General features: G+C 34.9%; 1 protein-coding gene across 1 annotated transcript; it reads left to right on the forward strand.

Moving 5' to 3' along the window:
* Positions 1-1,485: 1,485 nt before the first annotated feature.
* Positions 1,486-18,255, forward strand: LOC126776218 (3'-5' ssDNA/RNA exonuclease TatD). The gene is made up of 6 exons (XM_050498530.1): positions 1,486-1,625; positions 1,693-1,872; positions 2,379-2,477; positions 3,790-3,953; positions 15,738-16,084; positions 16,818-18,255. Exons 2-6 carry the CDS (start codon positions 1,731-1,733, stop codon positions 16,978-16,980), a joined length of 915 nt encoding a protein of 304 aa, XP_050354487.1. The 5' UTR covers positions 1,486-1,625; positions 1,693-1,730; the 3' UTR covers positions 16,981-18,255.
* The last annotated feature ends 1,149 nt before the right edge of the window (positions 18,256-19,404 follow it).

A 19,404-nucleotide genomic window follows, 5' to 3' on the forward strand; every position in this document is an offset into this window, starting at 1 on the left:
ACAGAATACTGCGGTAATTGTTATTACAAGGCGCACACTATAGTATTTGCACAACAGCATAACACAATTTGTTACAAAATATGGCTTTTATAGAATAATAATATAAAATACTAACTCGTAAATATTAAACTTTTAAGCATAGTGTATATAACTAAAAGTGAAAGATATATTTTACATAATCAGTGACTTTTAAAACCATTATATACTATACAAACACTTAAATTAGGGGTAAATAAAAACATAATAATTTTTAATAATTTTCTATTATAATTACAACTAATATTTAATTATAAAACTGAACATATTTAATATTACATTGCCTGAAAAATATAACTATCATATATTACAATGCTTATAATATAGTTTATATTCATTTGTTTTTAATTCTAATATGTACATGGACTGTCTGCATAATTCCTTATTTGAATAGCTGAAAAAAAAAATGAAACAATTAATAATTATAACATCAATGTTTAATGGGGCCACCAAACATACGACATTCGCAAAGTAAGAAATAAAAACCATAGGGAATAGCATATTATATATAATATAATAGCATCTTCAGTAGCAGAACTAAAGTTGAATAAAATAAAGTTATTAAAATAAAGTCCTTATTAAAAAAAAGCTCAGATTAAATACTCTAGCTTGTCATTTTTGAAAAAAGGTTATATAGAGGTTTTATGTTTGTCTGATTTCGTTTTAACAGGTTGAAACGAATTTCAGACTGGGAATTGACCAGTGGGATAGAAGCCGTTTTAGTTAGACATAATTTATTATTGTCTTAAGAACTCACCGAGGCAAATGGTAACTTTTTTCGATCCTCAGCTGGAACGAGACTATCCAGTTTTTGTAATTTATACCAACCGTAATGTGCGCCAACAATAAATGGGACCATTACTATAACAGCTAGATTTTTCGACACAAAATTACGTACACTCATCGTTCTTTTTTTATAATTTTATGTATTTTGAAGTTTTTACGTTTTGTATATTTTATGTAATACGAGGCTAAAGTAAGAATGTTATGATTATGTGTAGTTTCCTCGATACGAAAGACTTTTTTATTTGATTGCTTTATCAAATTTGATTGCTGTCAACGTCTATTTGACATTACATTTTTTTTTCGTTTTGCGTTTAAAAATTGATTATATTTTTTTTCTTATTAAGCTATTCCTATCGATTTTTGTTGAAATTAAATTTTAAATAAAATTTAATTGAATATTTTTATCAAATATTAAAAGTAACCTCTATTTTTATATTTTATTTTATATCATCTTAATAATAATTAAGAAAAGAACTCAAATGGAGTTAAATTTTGACAATCATGAAGATACAATTAGGCAGTGACAGTATTGTAACAAAACGTTACAGCTATGAAGTTCTATTTGCAGGAATTGTAAGTGCTTATTGCTTGCATTTGCAATACAGTGTCAACAACCAATGGCACGTTAGAGCACAAGACTTAATAGCAAATCACGGGCCGTTGTATCTGACATTACAATTTATACAAGAAAAACGTAAACTTTCTTCAAAAACATGGTGGCATCTCAGTGAAAAGGGTGTATATTTCCACTATTCATAATAAAAATTAAGAAGCTTATTAAGCAGGAGTGTTTGATACAATTTGTAAGTAAAATATTGTTTTTAAGAGTGTTTCTTAGAATGCAATAATAAAATTATTGTAATTTTACAGGTAAACACCGCACCAATAAGCTTCATACAAAATTAAGTATGACGTCTGAAGAAATCCAGATATCCGAAGAACTTAAGGGATGTTACGAGAATCTTATTGTGATCGACATTGGCGCAAACTTAACAAACAAGAAATATAGCCGTGATCTCGATTCGGTGGTTCAAAGGGCAAAAGATGCAGGTACGTGTGAGAATCGAAAATATTATATATATCTTAAAGTTGCGTGCAAATATGTGATGTATGCAACAACAGAATTAATGAATATAAGTCGTTCCGCGGAAAAAACGCATGTGTTAAGCATTTGTGTTGATTTAGGTTGTAGATTTAATCATTAGTTTTAACATTTCTAGATATCTTTTTGTGATAATTGGCTTAAAAAAAACAATAGCATTGCATTGCAACATCTGAATATTCATTCATTGAAAATAACTTTCTAATTGTAATCTTGTTAGATTTATTATTCAATGTATTAAATTATTTATTTATTTACATATATTGAGCATTTATATTAATTTAATAGTATATATAATTTTAGATATGAAAATAAATTTGATTTTTTCTAATTATGCCTGTAATTTAATTGGTAATAATTATAATAGAGCTTTTAGATTCTTCAATTAAGTATATTTTATTTATGAAAACTTGTCTGGTAAATTATACAAATTAAATAAAAAAAATTATCCCAGGTGTCCAGAAGATCATGGTCACAGGTACATCGGTTCGAAGCAGTAAAGAAGCACTGAGACTGACCCGCTTATATCCGAGCACAATATACTCAACAGCAGGTATTATTATTTTTTATTTTTTTATGTGTGCCGAGAAGGCATATGACTATTCCACCTGATGGTAAGTGGTAGCAGAGGCCAAATGCGATGACGGCCAGTACAGTTGGGAAGAATGTTCTGTAGTAGTAGTCCCTGCCTTACCGGCCCGCAAGATGCCTCTTCAAGCCTCGTTTGAAGGAAATCTTATTATTATATCTTCATCAAATTTTTATAATTAAAACAATATAAAAAAATGTGTGGTTTACTTGTTCATTGAATTCTAAACAAGTAACAAGCTACACAATGAAATAGCATGTTTATAAGAGATTGAATAAATCTATTGTAATTTATACATTGCTAAAAAGTTACATAATTTTCACATTGTTTTATATAACTATTTTTAAATTGCAAGATCTAAGCAAGCTTATTGTGTACGTAATTTAAATATAAATGATGATGTGTTTTTAAAATGTAAAATAGATAATCTAATAGGTAAACAGTCTAGCTAATGGAAAGTGGTCACCACTGGCAAAAATATACAACCCATAGGATGTAAAATTTTCTTTCCCTTGTGTGTAATTTACACTGCCTCGCTCACCTGAGCTGTGCTTATATATATTCCTGCTAGGAACATGGAAAAAATTATGTGCACATTTTTTATCAGCTTTTATTACCTTTTTATTATTGCTCAGAATTGCATATGTGCTCTCATAATATTGCTATCGACATACAAATTTGATGAATTTTACTGACATTCACTTTGTATTTAGTGTTTTAGACTATTTCATGCTCTAAAAACAAAATATGCATCAAAACAAATATAGATTAAAAGAATGATTGAATACAAACTAATGTGAAATGTGATATCATTGTTTGCTTCATTAATGGTATTGTTTGAAGATTTCATTATTTTGGGTTCAAAAGATTCATTATGTAAACATAAATAATTACCCTGTAAACTGATGACAGACTTATTTTACAAGCTCTTATCTAAATTCTCCTGTATTCCTTTTTTTTAATATAGGTGGGATTTTTTTATAATGGGCAAATTTGTGGTAAGTGGTCACCATCACCCATATACATTGTCATTGTACTCTATCACTGTAGAACTATAAGATGTTATTTCTTGCCTGGAACACAACAATACCAAGTTGCTTGGCGGTCGAATATATGATCAGGGGATGGTGCCTACCTGGACGGGTTTGCACCAAGTCCTTCCACAGAGTAAATATTTTATGAATTAATTGCTGGAATAATTTAATTAATAATTGTAAATAGAATAGTGTCACGTGTAATGTGTCAGTAAGTAATGAGTAGTGTATCGTGGACCCAGGGGTGCACCCGCACGACGCGAAGTCAATGTCGGAGGAGGAGGCGTGGGCGGAGCTGGCGGCCACGGCGGCCGCGCCCGAGTGCGTCGCGCTCGGCGAGTGCGGCCTCAACTACACCAAGGACTTCTCCGAGCCCGGCGTGCAGCGGGAGGTCTTCAAGCGGCAGGTGAGCGCCGACCGGCAACAATGGTGTCTCATATTATTAAAATCGGTTTTAATTTACATATATCCTAATGGTAGTTATTTATTTTATAACTTTAATCTTGCAGGTAGATAGTATGTTATAGTTTCCGATTTATTCAAATGTAGTTGAATAACCTTAGGAGCAGGTTTTTAATAGTATTTTTCACACGTATGTCAGACGCTATAATGAGTTAATTCGGTTTTCACGTTTTCAAGGCAATGTATGGTGTGGATAAATTATAATTAGAACGTGTAATGCGACTGCGAATTTTGTATCAACGTATATATATTAATGGTCGCTCGGTGGTCGAAATTTGACCATAGTTTAATTGAAAATTTGTGGAAGGGTATTAATGTGTATTTGCATTTTATGATTATATGTTTTTTTCTAATTTTATTTATAATTTTATTTTTAAATTTATAACACACTAAATAACACTTTAAAAAAAATCCATCTAAAATGTTACTGAAGTAGCCTTAAAGTCCTTCCATGTGGATTCAAGTTTAATTCATTTTTTTTTTATCAAAATCGGTTCAGTGGTTTAACCATGAAAGCGTTACAGATATACAGAGCTACTTTCGTATTTATAATATTAGTTAGTTAGGATAATATTTGACAAATTCGGGTTATCTCGCGTTCCTCCACCTTTAAATTATAAAGATAAATTGATGATGAGGTCCTCCATACCGATCTCGTCAATGGCAGCCAGTCAAGGGAAACTAGCCAACAGCGCAGGACATTTTACAGTGCACAAATGTGCCTAACACAGGTGCACTCTCTATGCCCTCACTCGATATTCGATAGGACAGCTATCCGACCGGAAAGAGTTCAGACACAGGACCAACGGCATTACCTGCTTTCCGAGGTACTTTCAACTTTCAGACTCCCGGGCTGCTACTGAGAATCTTGGACATAAAAATCCAATAATTTTTAATCGGCTCGACCCGGGGCTTGAACCCAGGAAGTTCTACGGATATCTAGCCAGTAGAGCAACGAGGCAGTCAAACAAAAATCAAGCATATAATATCAGTGACCTTGCCCGGATGCCTACGAGCATGCATTAAGATTGACGCGTTCTATTCACTTGGACCTCGTCTATTGTGGTTTAATTAGAATAGATTCAATAGGAATTACGTTTTAAAGTCTTCGCCTAAAATTGAGTCAAAATAAAAATAAATAAACACAGACTAAAAAATCGGAGTTATAACATTCCTCGGTGTAGGCAATTTCTCGTCACGCGAAAGTGAATTCGTTACCTTTATTCCTCTCAAGTATTATGTAAGCCATCGAATAGATTTGAATTTGACGTAATTCACTAATTGCAATAATTGCAGCAGTAATTGGATGAGTAATTATTCATGTAAGCAATTTTATTATTCACACTACTGGCGTTAGTAAACAATGTACATTGCGAACAATCCATTGATAATATTTTTACAATGTGATTACTTTTTTTTATTTTTATAAAATTAAGAGCCCATTAGCCCGTTCGGTAGCCATCTGATTGTAAGTGATCACCACTGCCCATAGACAACGGCAAGAAAGGAACTATTAAAGGTGGTCTTATTGTTGAAATAGCAATTTCTTCCGGACAAATTTGGACAAAAATGGATTTTTTCCCATAATCAAGATTATTTTAATATATACTAATTAGTACATAAAGCTGAAATAAATAAGGTCGATTTAATTAAAGAGGATGTCTATACTTATATTATAAAACTCTGTTTGTCTATCTGTTACGCTTGCACGGTTAAACCACTGAACTGAATTTGATGAAATTTTGTATAAAGAAAATTTGAAGCCCAAGGAAAGATTTGAATTTTATATAAATTGACACCTGAAATCGCCAGACGAAAACTAGTTGGCTGATTAACATACTATGATTCAAGGGGTGAAGCAGTAGCGCGAGTGAAACCGCAGCGCGCAGCGTGTATACAGACATATGCGTATTTGTAACATTATGTTGATAATTAGAAACGATATCGAAGTTTAATAAATATTCCGTGATAGGTCGCGCTCTTTGCTTTACCTTCGTTAAATCTGAGAATTTAAACCCGTAATCATTCTTCTTCTTCGTAAACTTCATTACTTAAGGTCGCGCTTGTCCTGAAATGCTTTCACCGATGTGTCGACTAGCTTTCTCCACACCTCTGTCCTGCTTGTCTCAAGCAGTCGGAATTTTGAGTCCCGTTATATTTTGGATCTGGTCGAACCAGCGGGTAGGTAACCGCGTGGTCATTTGCCTTCGACCTTCCCTACTACAACCGATTTATCCAGATTGTCTGGTTGTCTCCGGGCAATATGGCCAAAGTAACATAAGACTCGTTGGTAGCATATAGGATAGTCTGGTAGTAATCTTACATCGTAATCAATAATCGGTGTTAAAACCGTCGAATGATTAAGGATTAATTAATAATTACTAACAGGGACCGAATTCTACTAATCAATAACGATTACGACATGTTTCTGATTCCATTACAATCCAATTCCAATTTTGACTTCTATAATTATTCGGATTGGAACGGAACTGATATAATGTTAACATATATCGTTATACAGTAACAGCCTATGAATGTCCCACTGCTGGGCTAAGGTCTCCTCTCCCTTTATGAGGAGAAGGTTTTGAAGCTCATTCCACCACGCTGCTCACATGCGGGTTGGTAGAACACACATGTGACATAATTTTAATGAAATAAGACACATGCAGGTTTCCTCGCGATGTTTTCCTTCACCGTCAAGCACGAGATGAATTATAATCACAAATTAAGCACATGAAAATTCAATGGTGCTTGTCAGGGTTTGAATCCACGATCATCGGTTAAGATTCACGCGTTCTAACCCCTAGGCCATCTCGGCCTATCTTTTTTTTATGATATCGTTATGTCAAAACTAAACATAATTGTTAACTTTTGTGCCAATTGTCGATAATTAAATTAAAGAATAGGAAAACGTATAAACGGCAACGATTACGATTCGATTCGATTGCGATAAACTGACAATTTGTTAGTAAAATGGGCTACCAGCTTTTTTTTTTTTATAGAATAGGAAGGTGGACGAGCATATGGGCCACCTGATGGTAAGTGGTCACCAAACGCCCTTAGACATTGGCATTGTAAGAAATGTCAACCATCGCTTATAGCCAATGCGCCACTAACCTTGGGAACTAAGATTTTATGTCCCTTGTGCCTGTAATTACACTGGCTCACAAACCGGAACACAACAATATCAAGTATTGCTGTTTTGCGGTAGAATATCTGATGAGTGGGTAGTACCTACCCAGACGAGCTTGCACAAAGCCCTACCACAAGTATATATATACACATAATATCACGTGATTAACATACATAACATAAACGATTAGATACATACTATAATATATAATCTCCTTGGATTAAGTGGCATATAAATTAATTCATTTTAAACATTTTTTTTAATGATTTCCACTATTAGCCAGCCTCTAGTCAACTGCGTAGAAGATATTATATATACAATTTTTTTTTACTATTAATAGGCCAGCGTTTGACCGTTGACTTGCCTGATGTTAAGCATCGACACGGTCTAAGATGTAGCACGCTTGCCTATAAGAAACCTGTTTATTCTATCTATACAAATATTATAAATGCGAAAGTACCTCTGTCTGTTACGCTCTTAAGGTTAAACCACTGAACCGATTTTGATATAATTTGCTATGAAGCAAGCTTCAACGCCAAGGATATTATTTACTTTACGTTTTTTTAATATTATACATCTGACCAACCTAATACGCTAGCCAAGCTCTGGACTGTATGTGTGTGCAATATTTTAAAAGTAGAGTGAGTCAGTTTTTACTGGTGTTAGGGCTTTGTGCAAGCTCGTCTGGGTAGGTACCACCCACTCATCAGATATTCTACCTCAAAACAGAAGTACTTGGTATTTTAGTGTTCTGGTTTGAAGGATGAGTGAGCCAGTAAAATTACAGGCACAAGGGATATAACATCTTACATAGTTTCCAAGATTGGTGGCGCATTGGCAATGTAAGCGATGGGTAACATTGATGGAATTTCAGTGAAATTAGACACATGCAGATTTCCTTACGATGTTTTCATTCACCGTGAGGCACGAGATTTTTTTTTTTTTATTCAATAGGAATGCGGACGAGCATATGGGCCACCTGATGGAAAGTGGTCACCAAACGCCCTTAGACATTGGCATTGTAAGAAATGTCAACCATCGCTTACATAGCCAATGCGCCACCAACCTTGGGAACTAAGATTTTCTGTTCCTTGTGCCTGCAATTACACTGGCTCACTCACCCTTCAAACCGGAACACAACAATAACAAGTACTGCTGTTTTGCGGTAGAATATCTGATGAGTGGATGGTACCTACCCAGACGAGCTTGCACAAAGCTCTACCATCAGATGAATTATAATCAAAACATTTCTAACAATGCCAATCTCTATGGGCGTTGGTGACCACTTACCATCAGGTGGCCCATATGCTCGTCCGCCTACCTATTCTATAAAATAAATAAATAAAATGATTCAGTATAATTACATAAACAATATGATTCAGTATAATTACGATGAATTAATTTAATTTTTTTAATTTTAAACCGAGATGGCCCGGTGGTAAGAACGCGTGAATTTTAACCGATGATCGTGGGTCCAAACCCGGGCAAGCACCTCTGAATTTTCATGTGCTTAATTTCTGTTTATAATTCATCTCGTGCTTTTCGGTGAAGGAAAACTTCGTGAGGAAACCGTCATGTGTCTAATTTCATCGAAATTCTGCCACATGTGTATTCCATCAACCCGCATTGGAGCAGCGTGGTGGAATAAGCTCCAAACCTTCTCCTCAAAAAGGGAGAGGAGGCCTCAGCCCAGCAGGGTGACATTTACAGGCTGTTACTTACTTACTTTAACAAGAACAACGGACGTAACATATTAGATTTCATAGTCGGCAGCACAGTGACCTCTGACAAGGGCAGGTCAAAAAGTTCGCGGAATGCAAGAGTGTTAGAACGGGATAGGGATAACTTTTTTCACCTGGAACTCTCCATGTACTCAATACTGATGATAACACCTCACTACGAGAAGTTTAAGTAGCGGTTTATAGCTCTTGAAGGAAGTAGCCTTTTAATTTAAGATAGTCGATATGCTGGAACATGCTAATATTAATTAAGAAATATCATATTCAAAATTGTGAACTATTACAAAAATAGATAAATAATAATATTGAGTTTCTTTCGCCGGTTTTTCTCATGTCAGGAATTTTTTTTTACCGAACCTGTATAGTTCTAACCTTAGACTATCACATTGTATAAATAAATTAAAATTTCCGACGACTCGAGTTGCGCTTAAGTAATTTCAATTTCGCTGCATCGATCGGGTCTGTCGGTTTAATCGCTGAAACGAAACATGCGAAACGCATTGAGCCCACTCGACGCTATATATAGCGTGTGACATCGCCGTGTCGTTGTACGTACAAGTGGAGTAGGCCACAGTTAGGGGTAGCAGGCATTAAATGCTTTTCATCATCACATATTTTTTTTTATTATAGAATAGGAAGGCGGACGAGCATATGGGCCACCTGATGGTAAGTGGTCACCAAACGCCCTTAGACATTGGCCTTGTAAGAAATGTTAACCATCGCTTACATCTCCAATGCGCCACCAACCTTGGGAACTAAGATGTTAAGTACCTTGTGCCTGTAATTACACTGGCTCACTCAACCTTCAAACCGGAACACAACAATACTGTTGTTGTTTTGCGGTAGAATATCTGATGAGTGGGTGGTACCTACCCAGACGAGCTTGCACAAAGCTCTACCATCAGTAAAAATAAATATTATCTTTTAGTACACAAAACTATATTTGATATGAAACACACACACACACACACAGGTATATGTAAGTTATATAACTTATTTCACAATTTACATAAGTAGATTTAATTAATTATATCTATATATATTTAATAGTTTTTAGAGGGGGGGGGGGTGTAGTGTCATGTGTTAGAAAGAAGTGGCCTATGTTCTTTCTTAGAGTTCAAGTTTGCTTCATAACGAATTTCATCAAAGTCGGTTCTGTGGTTAATCCGTGAAAGCGTAACATACAGACAGGCATAGTTATTTTTATTAAATTAAAATATTGGCGACATGGCAAAGTGGCGCATTGGTGTCCACATTCCAATCAGGTTGTCAATTTTCCCGTCTGCTAGCCTATATTATAAAACAAAAACCCCTTCTTAATACAATTTGGAAGACAAGAAAACATACTTTTATTCTATCTTAGCCATAAAACTACACAAAGAACTATGATATTCATCGTTGTGTAGTAAATTATGCTGTACAGTACAGTGACAGCCTGTAAATGTCTCACTGCTCGGCTAAGGCCTCCTCTCCTCTATTTTAGGAGAAGGTTTTGGAGCTTATTCCACCACGCTGCTCCAATGCGGGTTGGCGGAATACACATGTGACAGAATTTCAGTGAAATTAGACACATGCAGGTTTCCTCACGATTTTTTCTTCACCATATAGCACAAGATGAATTATAAAACAAATTGAACACATGAAAATTCAGTGGTGCTTGCCCGGGTTTGAACCCACGATCATCGGTTAAGATTCACGCGTTCTTACCACTCGGCCATCTCGGCTTAAAATTATAAAAATAAAATTAAATCTGTTTAGTCATTAAATTTTTTTTTACCATCGCGTCATATACTAAAACAAGCCTGTATTTAACGAGCGTCAACATTTTAATAGTCCATCCTCATTGGTCAAGTCGTTGACAAAAAAAAAATGGTTAGCAAACCTCATTATATTTTTTGCACGCAGTGGTTATTCAAGATCTCTTATGTCAATTAAATGTCAAAGCTGTTTATTTGTCTTTTACTCCTGTGATAGGCCATACAAGGTATCTTATGTAAACGGTTGGTTCTGGTTTGATTATGTTTTTATATACAGTTGGTTTGTTATGTAACATGTATGCTGCGGTTTCCCGTAATCAGATACGCATGTAAATAGATGTTTTTTTTTCAATACAAAGACTTAAAATAATTATTATATACTATGTTGATATATATAAGTCAGTCCAAGATATAATTAAAAACATATGCTAGATAACATTCCTTAACATGTGAACACGGCATGATTATTAAAATAATATTAATATAGTTAATTGATCTTTATATAATAAGCAATAAAATTTATAAATTACTAAATTACGGTAATTTATAATTTAAAATCATATAACAGTAATAAATAATAATAAAAGAGTTATATATGTATAATATTACGATATACACGTTTTATTTAGACCCTTATTCAATCCGAGCGAAGCCGGGTCGCGTAGCTAGTTTATATATTAAGATTAAAGTAATTCGGTCAATAAGTAGCCGAGGCGTTTTATCATTTCCTCGTTCAGAACGAAACGTGTGTTGATATTTAAACAGATAAGCAAAACAAATGCAAGCGACACTTCCAAATATAAATACATTACGCCGATTGGTTATCGGATCGCTGTCACGTTGAAACGGTTATTATTGTATTGAGAGATAATATTGAGTAATGAAACCGTAATTATTGAACGTACAGCTAATTCTATTTCATGACTTATATACAGGACACCTGATGGTAAGTGGTGGTAGGGCTTTGTGCAAGCCCGTCTTGGGTAGGTAATCACTCAACATATATTCTACCGCCAAACAGCAATGCTTAGTATTGTTGTATTGTGAGTGAGTCAGTGATACTGCTTAATTTGTCATTATAATTCATCTCGTGCTTGACGGTGAAGAAAAACATTGTGAGGAAACCTGTATGTGTCTAATTTCATATTTCGTATTCCACCAAACCGCATTGGAGCAGCGCGGTGGAATAAGCTCCAAACCTTCTGCTCAAAAAAGGAGAGGACGCCTTAGCCCAGCAGTGGGACATTCACAGGCTGTTTCTTTACAGTGATACTAGAGGTGGTGACCACTTACCATTAGGTGACAGTCTGCCCCCCTAAAACAGTAAATAAATATATATAACTTACTTCTTAATAATTTACAGTTTATTATATATTACAGTTTTTAGTTTTCTTACAATATTCATCAATTTCGATGTTTCAAATCTTCCGGTCGTCCCGTGATAGCCACGTTGTTTTTTAATATACTGTGTCCCGCGATCTTTCTATCGTTAGAAGATTCAATCTATCGGTTCACTGTAATAAACTATAAATATCAATAAAAAAATTTCCCTCAACTTGAAAATATCCTAACGAAAAATATTGGTATGTAAAATTTACACAGCCCTGTTTGACGAAAATTCCGTGACTCGTAGGCGATCGCGCTCTGATCGCTCCGACCTCTGAAGATCAAAGCAATTATTTAAGAGATTTACTCTTGATTCGGATAACGCAAACACAGTGTTGACTTGAAAGACAGCCACATGGAAATGTTTACGATATTAAAAAGGGTCGTTTAAAATATATTATCCATACTAATATTATAAATTCGAAAGTAACTCTCTCTGTCTTTTTGTCTCTTACGCGTTTCGTATGAAGCAAGCTTTAACCCTAAAGGACTTAGGTTTCTACTGCTTTTTTATACCCAACACCAAGCCTCAACACGGAGGCAAAACCGTGGGTGGAAACTGATCTAATATAATTGTGTTAATGTAAGCGTATAAGTGTTTCCTCTTGAGGAGAACGCTTGAAGCTAATTCCATGACCAATACGCATGGGTGCGTACGCGCATAGACACTCACTCACATGTTAAAATTTCATCCGCCTGATAATAATCGAAATGTTTTCCGTCACAATATAAATTATAATTATCAATTTTCATATATTTAACATGAAAATGCAAATAAAGCAACATTTGCTTGCCTGATTTTGAATCAGGAATATTCGATTTCGCTTCGGTAACAATAATGTTGGTTTTATTATAGCATTTCAATTTGTCACCGTCGTATAATAAAGTGGATAAAATATTTTATACATTTACGCTGCCCTGTGTATTGGAATTCGATATTGCTTTTTATTCAATAAAAAAATCTTCAGTAATTGTTTTTGTAATAACACAAACGTGTATCGCGTTAAATTCAAAAACGATTTTTACTTCATGGTGTCTGTGCTTCAATTATAATTAGATTTCCATTGTTTCCAAATTTGGAATTATTAGCATTATTAAATTACGTGATATAGATTACTGCGATTATAATGTAAGTCGGATGTTATAATTTCGGAATTAAAAAAAATTTAAGACATTTAAAATATGATTTACGATGAATAAGAAAAAAAATGCCATTAAAACTACACTGGCCTCCAAAAAAATCGACCCACCTACATTTTTTGTAAAAAAGCTATCGTATGGTTTTAAACTACCACATATTTATATTTTTAAGATTGATAATGAAAAAATGCAATTGTAGGATTGTACAAAAACAGAAATAGTGCGCAAAAAATAGGTTTTTAGGTAAATATGTGACAAAATACGAAAATACAAAATTTTACGCAATTTTATTTTTTTGTGTACAAAACGATTATGCCGTTTGTTTTTAAATTTGGGTGCCTAAATCTTACTTTAATAGGGAGTGTTTCCTCCTCTTGACCTAATCACTGCCTGCATACGCCTATTAAGTGACCTGATTAGCTTTTTAATGTCTTCCTGTGGGGTCCGTTGCCATTCTTCAGTTAGGGCAGCTTCCAGTTGATTCAGGGTTTCTGGAATTGGATTTCGTGCTCGAACCGTACGTTTTAGCTGGTCCCAGAGGTGCTCTATCGGGTTTAAGTCCGGACTATTGGCTGGCCACTGCATAACTGGAATTTCGACTTCCCTGAGATAGTCTTTAACAATTCTAGCGACGTGAGGTCGTGCGTTGTCGTGCATAAGTTGGAAATTATCCCCAATATATCCAGCGTAAGGCATCACATGAGGCTCCAGAATGTCCGTTATGTAAGTTTCAGCATTAACAGCACGATTACAGAAAAAAACCAGGTCTGTGCGTCCCGTCAAAGAAATACCTCCCCAAAACATTGTAGAGCCTCCACCAAATCGGACTGTTTCTCGAATGCAACACTGAGAGTAGCGTTCTCCTGGCCTTCGCATGACGTTACGTCGTCCATCAGAGCCTACTAGAGACATTCGGCTTTCATCACTGAACAATACTGTCTCCCATTGGTCCAGTGTCCAATCGACGTGCTGCCTAGCAAATTGTAGTCTTGCTTGTCGATGGGATGCTGTGAGTTTTGGTCCTGTTGCTGGCTTGTGAGGGGTTAAGTTTTGCTCTCGAAGTCTTCTTCTTACAGTATTTTCACTCACAGACACTCCACGACTTTCTCGGAGTCTACCTTGACCGTCAACAGCCGAAAGATGTCGGTTTCTTAAAGACGTCAAACCAATAAAACGGTCATCGGTCGGGTTCGTGACACGCCCCCTGCCAGATCCTGGTCTCCGGCGATACTCCCCAGTCTCCAAGTAGCATTTGTACACTCTTCGCACCGCTGAACGACTTAATTTTAGTGTTCTAGCCACATTTCGCTGACTTAACCCCTCATGAATAAGAGCTACGACTTGAGCAGCTTCTGCTTCAGAAGTATCCATTTTTTATGTTTAAACTTATTAAAATTATTGTTTCAACAAAGTTTCATACACTTAATTAATAATAAACATCGAACCGAGATGACTCCGCGTTAAGAACTGGAAATAAACTAACCATGCGCTTTGTGCACAAAGTAACGTTTTCTTATCAATACTTTAAAAATATTCCAAATATCCTCAATAACACTTACAACTCCTCCAAATCAATATCAAGTGGGTAATAAAATGTTAAATGCATGTCCCATAAGTAAAACAATCCACCTAGGTCGTCGCATAGTTAAGATAACAACTTTGTAAGTAAAAAAATACGGGTGGGTCGATTTTTTTGGCGGCCAGTGTATAATATATATATACTAAATACGAATTTTTTGCTTGCTTACTAATTTTTTCTTTTTTGGATAATGACTCCGATTTATATTATTTTTAATTCAAAATGTTCAGTTTAACTAACTGTCTATGAATGTCGATGTCCACTATGAATGTGGTTATATGTAAGTATGACACTTGTTATATTGTTAAGCCGAGATGGCCCAGTGCTAAGAACGCGTGAATCTTAACAGATACATTTTCATGCTCTTAGTTTGTGATTATAATTTATCTCGTGCTTGACGGTGAAGGAAAACATCGCGAGGAAACCTGCTTGAGTCGAATTTCATTGAAATTCTGCCACGTGTATTCTATCAAACCGCATTGCACCAGCGTGGTGGAATAAGCTCTCCTCAAAAAGGGAGAGGAGTTAGCCCAGCAGTAGGACATTCACAGGCTGTTACTATGACAATTGTTAGATTTGTATCTACCCCTTACAATATTTTATTTTGTTTTACTCGCTGTATGTCATGTCGATGATACTAAACAAAATATAATAAAAATCTCAGTAAATACCTTACGCGGTATTGCTGTGATGGATAGTGGTAGGTACGACGCCGTCAGTTTTGTTCATAATTATTATCAACTGACCAATTACGTGTTATTACGGTGAGAAATTTGTTTACGAGTAATTTTATACACTACAATATTAATTAATATAAAAATAAAAACTTTATGTATTCAAAGAGTTCAAATAGAGTGATTATAATCAAGATTTTCTCATAACATCATATTTTACACAAACGAATCTTAGCTAAGTAATCTTAACTTAAGATCAATAATGTGTTGCTAAGTACATAGAATGTCTCAAATTATTGTAATTCGAACATTAATTTCAGGTCGAAATGGCGTGCGAACTCCGAAAACCGCTCTTTGTTCACGAAAAGGAAGCCCAAGATGATTTAATAAAAATTCTCGATGAATTCGGCAACCGCTTACCGCCCGTCGTCATCCACTCGTTCACGGGCTCAGTGGAGCAAGGGATCAAGTATATAGAGAAGGGCTTCTACCTTGGTATCACAGGGTACATATGCAAGGATAAATCAGACGGCGGTATTAGACGGCTGCTCTCAGAGAGGATATTGCCGTTGGACAAATTGCTCGTCGAAACCGATTCGCCCTTCATGTACCCGAATATGAGGGCTTCGAAACTGCCCTTGCACGTTAAGGACTCGTTAACTGAGAGGTAGGTGGCATCTGATATTTGTTGGGTGAGATTTGACGAGATGGAAGGTTAAGGGATTTTTTTGGGATATGCCGAAATTATCGCAATTTTGCCAATCAATAGTAAATTATTGTCGACGCAAATAATGTTAGTTGTTGAACGTTATTTGTTGTGAGACTTACCACCTCTTAACGTCCAACTGCTATGCTTTTATCGAGTTTAAAGTTAAATCACGAGCTTAGAGTTTTGTCGATACCTTTTATTTTATTTTAATGTCAATAATATTGTTGAAAGTAGTTTATCTAAATCGAAATGTCAGTTTATCTGTTAGTATCGGAGTATTATCTAAGAATTCATGTATATCGACGTGTCCCATTATCTTCAGAAGCATTGATCACAGTAACATAAATATAAATCCTGATAAATCTGAACTGACAGTTATAATTAGGACAAAAATATTTTATACTAGATATATAATATAATGATGAGTCATAGATAATTTAACTCTTGGTAATACTGTTCCAAATAAACTTTTTTGGGTCGATGACCACTTACAGTCTTGTGATCATTCACCAACACTGGTTTCGGATGAAAAACTCACCTCCTACACTGCCAATATATGTATAATGTATATTCCTAATTAATTATATTGGCTCACTCACAGTGCTGAAATTTGCCAGTGGAGTGACGTGAACCTTGGCTTATAGAAATCGGTAAAACGATTTTTTTTTTCTAATCTCCGTTGTCCTATCAGATCCATGACGTTCGTGAACCGCTACTGCACGTTCCAACGCAACGAGCCGTGCGCGCTGCCCGCCATCGTGGAGCTCATCGCCGGCTTCCTGGCGCAGCGGCCCGAGGACGTGGCGCTCGCCACCGCCTTCAACGCCCTCAAGCTCTTCGGCCTCAGCCAGTAATGTACGCACTCCGGATCTGGAACTTTTGGACTGTCGATGTAACGTTTCGATGACGGTATTTATTCTTCAGGTTACGTGACGTCCTGTTTTGGGGATTGCTGTCATTATTGTGACACGATTTGATATTCTGTCGATTAGGTTTATTGGAGTGAAATGTTTTTTTTATATATTAAATGGCTTACGTTTCGATTTAAAATCAAATCGATGACGATAAAGCTCATTGTATACCCGCGATAAAAATGAGCGCAGTCGTATATTGTATCTGACAGTCCAAAAATCTCCAGGTCCTGGTGATTGAAATTAAATAAACGAAAATTATATTTATGTACCCATATTTACGCGAAATATTGTGCCTTTATTCATACAACATATATTTTATATTTAATCATATATAATAAGTATATTTATAGCGATTGAATGTTACCTAATTAAGAGATTTATTCAAGAGTTAAACATATAATATACTTATACATATGTTGGTTTCTTCAGACGTCAATTTATATGACAGCGATAGAAACGATTATACACATGTTAAGGATATATGACAATAATAATATGACATTGGGATGTAGAGGGAGACGGGTAGTGGAAATAATAAGGGGGGAGAAATGTTTGTGTTACAAAGCCCACTGAGCGCTGGTCTCGCCACGCAAATTTTATTATATAAATGCAAAAGCAGCTCGTCTTGTCAATGTAACCCTCATACGGCATTCAGAGGCTATTTTATATGAAAATTTGCATTGTTATGTCTTGCCATCATTATTTAATGATATATTAACGCGTCTCCTAATTTATAAATATCAAATTAGTGCCGGCCAGGTTGTCTAGTTTAGTGTGATTTTTGCAAAATCAAACGAATAATAATTATATTAAAGTATATATATTTTTTATTAATATTTAAAGCGTACCTGAACGCTTCGAGACTAATGCCATTTATAATTAATTAAATAAAAAATAAGTTTCATAATATTTCTATGACGATATATTGTCTGTGGTTATTTTTTTTGTCTATTATATTTTTTACACGGTATTTGTGTAGGTCTTTTATGTTGTTTTTTTTTGCGTTTTGCACATGCCTTTGATGTATTTAGCAATATAATTGCGTTCGCACACATGTGTTTGGTGACGTCACAACTAAATACATGTATGCGAGTGTATAATTAATATGGTGGCAATCGATGACAACTTAGTCATTATGATCTCAATATGTCTACGAATGTATAGAGATATATTTTTTATATAAAAATCCAGCTGTGACGTAGCTTTAAATAAAAACATTGACAGAGCCAGTAGTGTGTTTGCATGTTCGTTCGTACGTTGCGTTTTATTTATTATCTGTCGATATTAGTTTCTTTTTAGTTACGTCACGAACTGTGAAGGCGGAAACGTCACTGTCATTAGAATCATTTTAATCGAGTCTTGAATAAATGTTCGTCCGTTTTCGTGTTCCCGTATGTGCGTAATTGTTACGGATAACGTAGCCATATAATATGATATGGCCGTAACTTTGCCACCACACGCCACTAGTGCCTTAAGTCCCGTGTCACGTTGCCACTGTATTTGTTCGCACGGTGTTAGGTGTTTCTTGGCCTCGCTCTGCGCAGAGTATTCCTATTCGAATTAATTCAATTATTGATAATATTTCATCGAATATAATGTAAATAGTGATTATAATCGTAATAATAATTAATGCTGGTAGTCACAACGAAATCAAAGACTGCGAGTATGTACCATGTGGAATTTGACATGTGTTTTTTCTTTTTTTGTAAATTTAAAAAGTGTATTTAATCAGACCCGACTACACATGTAGCTACGGCATGTATACAGTTTTATAATGTAGCTCCGTGTGCAGCCGGCATAGAGTATTGTTATTAATTCCTTTATTTTTTGACAATCAATTTGTTGGTAGATTATAAGGTGCCGCGTGTTCGAATAGTTTACTCGGAAATGTAACGAGACAAATATATACAGTTAATTAATTGTTATTATAAATGTCAACGTCAATAAGACTTAAGTATACATTTGTTGATATTAATGTAATATTATTTTTACATTTTCGAGTAAATTATTTCATATATTTATTATAAACGATCACGCGGATAAATGTACTGTAGTGCCTTCGACAAACGTCCTTTTGTGATACATATTTTTCTTAGATTGTACAGATTATCTCTTTCAATAAAACTGAAAACAAAATGTTTTTTTTTTATTACATGTCCAGTTATGATTTTTAACTATTAAGAGTATAAAATTAATTCCTTAACAGTATATAATATTTTCCTTTCGTCAGTGTAATAAGTGTTTGACTTAACAATCGCTAAGAAACGTTTATAAGTAAAGGCTGCAAGTATTCGAAACATTATAATATAAATTAAATTTTATTTCAATTAATATAATTCCAGATAATTTGCTTTTACGCTTTGT

This window comes from Nymphalis io, chromosome 19 (genome assembly GCF_905147045.1).
Source record: "Nymphalis io chromosome 19, ilAglIoxx1.1, whole genome shotgun sequence".
NCBI lineage: Eukaryota > Metazoa > Arthropoda > Insecta > Lepidoptera > Nymphalidae > Nymphalis > Nymphalis io.